The 7,736-nt window shown below is 44.4% G+C and overlaps 1 protein-coding gene across 2 annotated transcripts; it reads left to right on the plus strand.

Moving 5' to 3' along the window:
• LOC139415428 (sphingosine 1-phosphate receptor 4-like) lies at nucleotides 1–4,167 on the plus strand. Of its 2 annotated transcripts, XR_011634959.1 has the most exons (3): nucleotides 17–74; nucleotides 870–3,507; nucleotides 4,061–4,167. XR_011634959.1 is itself a non-coding variant. In XM_071163527.1 (2 exons), the coding sequence occupies exon 2, from the start codon at nucleotides 1,053–1,055 to the stop codon at nucleotides 2,256–2,258; it is 1,206 nt and encodes a 401-aa protein (XP_071019628.1). In that variant the 5' UTR covers nucleotides 1–74; nucleotides 870–1,052; the 3' UTR covers nucleotides 2,259–4,167. The 2 variants fall into 2 exon arrangements, 1 of the variants encoding a protein (XP_071019628.1); XM_071163527.1 differs by having other exon boundaries at nucleotides 1–74; nucleotides 870–4,167.
• The last annotated feature ends 3,569 nt before the right edge of the window (nucleotides 4,168–7,736 follow it).

Genomic DNA, 7,736 nt, shown 5'->3' on the forward strand with positions numbered 1-7,736 from the left:
GCAGATGTGTTCTATCAGCCCACACAGGGGATGGCCTTCCACACAGCATCACTACCAACAGTATCTCTGCACATGTAAGTAACACATTAAGTAACAACTGTTTATTTTGTTAAAATCTAAATTATACACAACTTCTCTTCACTTCATGTGTTATTCATATGAAATTATACAATTAGATAGTGATTTTAGACGACAAAAAAAACTTGGAATGGAGAGCCAGGTGTATGGTTACATATATTACATGTAACTGTAGCAATACATTTGCAAGGCATTTGTGGCCATGTAAGCTTTTGCTCACATGCAACAAATTCTAACACAAATTGAGCAAAAAAGGAAAAATCTTGGAATTTAAAGGGAAATTGTTTTATAAAATCTAAAAATGAAGAAAAAATATAAATATAATGTGGTACTCTTTATTTCACTCCAGAGTGGAACACAGTTTTTCAATTATCACTAATAATAGGAATTTTGAAATAGCAGTTTTACGACTTTCAAACATGTGGACTTCACGTGCAGATTGAACTTAAATCCCCTTCCTGGCTGCAGCTGTCTGCTCCTCTCAGCTAACCACAATGTGGTTTAAATGGTACGGAGAGATTTAAATGGCACCATAGAGGTTTAAATGGCCCTAACGCATGCTAGTGGAGGCATGCAGTTTTACGAGGTCGGGTCAACTGACAAATTCTTATCTCATTTTCTGAAAATAGTTTCTTTTCCAGCTTTTCACAATGAATGTATAAACTATGCAATATACCAACAAAATATATTATTTTCATTACCTGCAGTTCATGCACTACAAACAGCTTATACCTCATTATTATTGCTTATCACACATCTTTTCATATCAAATATCTCCCTGTGTTTGCAAGGTGGGTTGTGAGACAGCAGAGCTCCAGTGGAGAGAGTGTGTTAGCCTGAGTGAGCCCTGAGCCTACTGCAGGAGTTCTACACGCATCCAAGTCTAGCCTTATCCAGCCCAATCCAGCCATTTTCTGACCTGCCAAGCCCAGCCGAACCCAGCACAGCCCGATCAAGCTCTTCACAACCCAGCCATGGATTCCATGTCCTCCCTGAGCTCCTCAACCTCCTGCCCCTACCTGTACCTCTGGAGTAGCAAAATCACCAACAACAGCAGTAGAAGCAGTATTAGCAACAATGTGATCCTGGAGCACTACAACCACACAGGGCGCCTGCAGCACCGCGGGCCCCGCCAAGGTGGCCTGAGCTTGGGCGCGTCCCTCTCCCTCTTCATCAGCATCCTCATCATCCTGGAGAACCTGCTGGTCCTGGTGGCTGTGCTCTCCAGGATCCGCAACAGCCACCGCTGGGTCTACGTGTGCATCGCCAACATCACCCTCAGTGACTTGCTGGCTGGGGCGGCCTACGTGGTCAACATCTGCATGTCTGGCAGCCATACGTTCAGACTGAGCCCAGCTCTGTGGCTGTTCAGGGAAGGGGTGATGTTTGTGACCTTGGCTGCCTCGATCTTCAGCCTGCTGCTGATAGCAGTGGAGCGCTACACCGCTATGATGAAGCCTCTGCACCAGAAGTCAGCCAGGAAGACATGTCGTATCTACGGCCTGGTGGCGCTGTGCTGGATCCTGGCCTTCGCCATCGGCTTCCTCCCCCTGCTGGGATGGAACTGCGTATGCAGCCTGGAGAGCTGCTCCACCCTGCTGCCGCTCTACTCCAAGAGCTACATCTTCTTCTCTCTGCTCATCTTCTCCCTCATCCTGCTGGCCATCGGTGTGCTCTACGGCGCCATCTACTGCCACGTGCGCAGCAGCGCCAAGGTGGGATCCCAGCGCAGCCGCAAGCGATCCCTGGGGCTCCTGAAGACGGTAATCTCCATCGTGGGTGTGTTCATCATGTGCTGGGGCCCTCTGTTCGCCCTGCTGCTGCTGGACTTTTTCTGTGTGTCGCGGCAGTGTGCGCCCCTCTTCAGTGCCGACTGGGTCATTGCTCTGGCCGTGCTCAACTCTGCTCTGAACCCTGTCATCTACGCCCTGGGTAGCACAGAGCTGAGGAAGGCCATCGCAGGGCTGCTGTGCTGCTGCTGCCTCAGGGCAGGCCTCTGTCACCCTGATGCCTTCGTGTCCAAGGAGACCAGCAGCACGGGGAGCACCAGGCATAGTAGCCTGAGGAACAGTTTCAATAAGGTCAGGAGTTTCAGTATCAGCCCCCCGCCTGCACCCAAGGCCCCCAAGAAGAGCCGCCTCAGCTCCACCACCAGCTGCCTGTCTGTGTCGAGCGGTTAGACCACAAAGGGCTGCCTGGGGCAGACGTAGATGCTAAAGAGAGCTCTCTTTGTGTGTGTGTGTGTGTGTGTGTGTGTGTGTGTGTGTGTGTGTGTGTGTGTGTGTGTGTGTGTGTGTGTGCGTGTGCGTGTGCGGGTCTGTGGGTGTGGGTCTGTGTGCGGGTGTTGGAATTTAGAGAAAGCCCGCTAGCACAAGGCTAGCATTTTTCAAAACAGGGTAGTAGAAAATGTATCTCATTGGCACAACCATGATACAACTATGAAGATACAGCCTTGTTACAGCCTAGATACAAGCATGATACAGCCATGAAGAAACAACCTTGATGCAACTATGAAGATACAGCCTTGATGCAGCCTTGATACCACCATGATACAACTATGAAGATACAGCCTTGATGCAGCATTGATACCACCATGATACAACTATGAAGATACAGCCTTGATGCAGCCTTGATACCACCATGATACAACTATGAAGATACAGCCTTGATGCAGCCTTGATACCACCATGATACAACTATGAAGATACAGCCTTGATACAACCATGATGCAGCCATGATACAGCCATGATATAACTTTAAAGATACAGCCTTGATACAACCATGATACAGCCTTGATACAGCCTAGATACAGCATTGATACAACTATGAAGATACAGCCTTGATACAACCATGATACAGCCTAGATACAGCCTTGATACAACTATGAAGATACAGCCTTGATACAGCCTTGATACAACCATGATACAGCCTTGATACAGCCTAGATACAGCCTTGATACAACTATGAAGATACAGCCTTGATACAGCCTTGATACAACCATGATACAGCCTTGATACAGCTTAGATACAGCCTTGATACAACTATGAAGATACAGCCTTGATACAGCCATAATACAACCATGATACAGCTTTGATACAGGCTAACGGTTTTCTCTGTTATTAGTTTTGTTCATTTTTTTTGTCTTGTCATCAGATCAGGACCTGGCACATACTGCTAAAGTTCATTTTATGTTATGCATTACAAAAAAAACTTTAAAGAGTTGTTCAAGATTTCTTATAAAAGAAGCATTATAGAAGCTTTATTTTGTTTCACTGTTTGAGCCTCAAAACAGATGACCTGTTTCTGTCATTGAGGTCTATACGCTGTGTGCACTTTTTCAGTGCTTTACTAGAACTGAGATTTAAAAATCAATTTTAGTTTTTAGATCTTTTTGAGAATACAATAAGATTTATACATATATACAAAGACATACACTACATGACCAAAAGTATGTGGACACCTACTAGCAATGCCGACGCTTGGCATTGCGCATGGTGATCTTAGGCTTTTGTGCAGCTGCTCGGCCATGGAAATCCATTTCATGAAGCTCCCGATAAACAGTTCTTGTGCTGACATTGCTTTCAGAGGCAGTTTGGAATTCGTAGTGAGGTATTGCAACCAAGGACAGACTATTTTTAAACGCTACGCACTTCAACACTCGGCAGTCCTATTCTGTGGACTTGTGTGGCCTACCACTTAGCTGCTGAGCCGTTGTTGCTCTTAGATATTTCCACTTCACAATAACAGCACTTATAGTTGACCGGGGCAGCTCTAGCAGGGTAGAAATTTGGTGAACTGACTTGTTGGAAAGGTGGCATCCTATGACGGTGCCACGTTGAAAGTCACTGAGCTCTTCAGTAAGGCCATGCTACTGTCAATGTTTGTCTAGGGAGATTGCATGGCTGTGTGCTTGATTTTATACACCTGTCAGTAACGGGTGTGGCTGAAATAGCCAAATCCACTAATTTGAAGGCGTGTCCACATACTTTTGTATATATAGTGTATGTATTGTACAAAACTGTAGAGTTTTATTCATTTTTTTGATGGTCACAGTACATTTTATGTATAAATAAATGTTTTTAAATCATATAATATCTGTCTTGTTGTTGTACTGCATTACTACATGGTCAAATTAAATGAACACTTCACTCCCATAAGCAATTACCACCATCTACCTCAGGGTGGAGACATTTTACCAGGGGCTTGTGTGAACTGTGAAGAACTGTGCTGTGTGAACTGTGCTGCCTCAGGGCAGGCCTCTGTCACCCTGATGCCTTCGTGTCCAAGGAGACCAGCAGCACGGGGAGCACCAGGCATAGTAGCCTGAGGAACAGTTTCAATAAGGTCAGGAGTTTCAGTATCAGCCCCCCACCTGCACCCAAGGCCCCCAAGAAGACATGTTACCAGGGGCTTGTGTGAATTGTGAAGAAATGTGCTTGTGTGAACTGTGAAGATGTTGCTTCACATCCAACAGCAGGTTTCTTCAGTGCTGCTTGCATATGCCTCGTTCACGTGCTAGTCGGAACTACGAACTTCTGAGTAAGTTATTTCGGTAGAGCTTCCTATTGGTTGATTCTGATACTCTGTATCTGACTCTTCTGGCCAGGTTAGCAAGTTGGAATTTTTTGGGTTTCCTAGCTCCAACTAGCATTTGAACGCAGCAATAGTCACAGAAGCATAAATTCAGTCAACAGTGACCTCTGAACTACATCACTTCTGAGTATTTTCCCAACTGATGAGATATGCATAGAAATTGACATATACACGTTATCAAAAGTTCCAGACTTTAGGATGTGAAAACATACAGCAGCTATTGAAATATTGAAATATTTCCTCTGACAAGAGACATGAGCAAAAGTGTCTTCAAAGAATTTATACATTTTAAGATTCTCTTCTGGCACAGGGTCATTGTTTTTTGCATGGCCGAATCCACAGTATTTCTAGATAACCTCAATGTTTGTAACACCAGATCTGTGACTTTGATTGATGAAAAATATGTGGACAGAAACTGTCTTAATTTGCATCACAATTACTATTTGTGGTGTTAATCTAAATAGTATGTTACTGGTAGGGTATAAATGATTACACACATGGTAGAGCATTTGGAACAAGGCCTGGGGTATTGAAGATAGGAAGGAGATGTGCGAAAATGTTCCATCCAATCATAGGATTATTAACAATAATACTGTATTAGATTTTATTTACAGATTACCTAACCATACTGTACAGTACCTACGCAGGTGATGAACCTCAGGAATTAGCAACAGTACTCGGGCTCTATGAGAACATTCCAGAAGACAGTGGGGAAGGAAGATGGAGGTGAGATGATTTTAGCTGAGCTCAGGAAATGGTGGGGGATGGAGGACAGTTGTCATAAATCATAGCTAACGGATCACTCAGCTGACAGAGCTACAGAGGTTCGCCGGTCAGAGGTTCTGAAAAGAATGGCTATGGGAACTGTGATGCAGGGGTGCATCTCAATAGTCCAAACCATTGTTTCTCAAACATCTCCTTGGGGACCCCCAGACGTTTAGAATTTTGTTCTAGCCCCGAACTAGCTCACCTGATTGACCTAGTCAAAAGCTTGATTATTATTTGACAAGTTGAATCAGGTATGCTTGATCTGGAAAATTGCTTTTACCTGACAAGTTATTTTACACCAGTGCTAATGAAGTGAGGGGAAGGGTGCTTAAGAAAGGAAGCCAGTTTAGAGTATTGAGAGGGTTTGGCGACCACACAGGCATGCCTGTTTGTGAAGTCGCTGAGCTGCCCGGGCTCGTCCTTGGCTGTGGGAACTGGGAACTGGGAGGTAAATGTGGTGTGAGGTGAGAGAGGAAAAATAACTTGCCCTTTGTCTACCATGCAGGTGATTGATGTGCCACACACACACACACACACACACACACACACACACACACACACACACACACACACACACACACACACACACACACACACACACACACACACACACACACACACACACACACACACACACAGGAAGTGGAGGGATAATTAAATTGTAGAAATAAACCATACGTAACCATCATGGTTGAATATTGATTGTCAAATGGGTTATCCAAAGAATATCTTTCTTTTTATTTATAAGGTATAGTATTTTGCTGTAAAATGGCTTGCATAAGTCTGTCAGTTGCGAGTCAAAAGTCACTACAGAGGCCTCTAGCAGAAGTCAGTGCAGTAAAATACACTGCATTGTGGCCTTTTGTCTCTTTACTGTTTTTGTTGTTGTTACATTGTTGAAGTAAACAAGTGGTTGCAAGTGTTGCTATACTTCTTCACACAAAGTCCTGCACTTTTGCAGTAAAGGTAAGATAAGCCTTTCATTTTGGGTCCTGGCGTGGCTCCAGTGCCTGATGAAAAAGAAACAAAAAATTCCAGGCTTTATTAGCGGAGGGCTTAGCCGTTTGTTGTATCATATTTGACACGTCAAGGGCTGATACGCAGACCGCCACGCTCTCTCGCCCACAACAGACCCTTTCTCTGCTCTAATTGGGGTGTGTTGGGTTAATGGTGGTTGCGTGCAGACGTGGCCATATGCTCTTTAATTACCCAGCGATTTGCCTCCAGGTGTGCTAATGATGTACTGTCTGACATTATGACAGGCCCTGAAACACTCCAGCAGTCCACTCCATCTGACTTCTCTTTCCTTTCCTCTCTTTTCCTGCACACAGTTCATGAACCTGCCCGTCTGCTAGCTACCTGAGTAAGATATACAATGGCTTGTTTTCTAGACTGTAAATGAGGAACAAGGACAACATGTAAACATGCCATTACAGGAGGTGGATGTGGGAATATTTGTATTTTTCTCCCTGGCTCTGGCGGCCATCTTAAGTGGGTAAATGGGATTTGACTGTGGTGAAACAGGGAGGGAACCGAACAGAAGCAGTGAGAATAGAAGCTTGAAGGTGTCACGGAGGTCACTGTTTATCTTTTTTTTTAGTCACAGAAGCATAAATTCAGTCAACAGTGACCTCTGAACTACATAACCTTTATTTAACTAGGCAAGTCAGTTAAGAACAAATTCTTATTTACAACCCCGGCCAAAGCTGGGTCAATTGTGCGCCGTCCTATGGGACTCCCAATCACGGCCGGATGTGATACAGCCTGGATTCAAACCAGGGACTGTAGTGATGCCTCTTGCACTGAGATGCAGTGCCTTAGACCGCTGCGCCACTCGGGAGCCCTGAGTATCTGTTATTTTTCAGTGTTTCGGATGATTTCATAAACTAGCGAGCTGACAATATCGTAGGTGCCTCCAAACACCTCAAAGTGGTTCAGAGAACGAATGTCATGAATTTGGCGTTTAGCGTTCATACTTCAGGCTCACGTATTTATCCATTACTAAAGGCTATGTAAATAGTGAGTGTTGTGGATACAATCACACCCAATCAATCACAACACAATAATTTCCTTTCCAATTGACAATTGGTCATTGATATCATTGACATCATGCTCCTGCCAGCACAGAGAACAAAGCAAGGGAAGGGCATAGCTGTGTAGTCACAGCTTGTCCACACAGTGCATTATTTGCATTTTATAAACTGGGTGGTTCGAGCTCTGAATGCTGATTGGCTGAAAGTTGTGGTATATCAGACCGTATACCATAGGTATGAAAAAACATTTATTTTTACTAATTA

This window comes from Oncorhynchus clarkii, chromosome 1 (assembly GCF_045791955.1).
Source record: "Oncorhynchus clarkii lewisi isolate Uvic-CL-2024 chromosome 1, UVic_Ocla_1.0, whole genome shotgun sequence".
Classification (NCBI taxonomy): domain Eukaryota; kingdom Metazoa; phylum Chordata; class Actinopteri; order Salmoniformes; family Salmonidae; genus Oncorhynchus; species Oncorhynchus clarkii.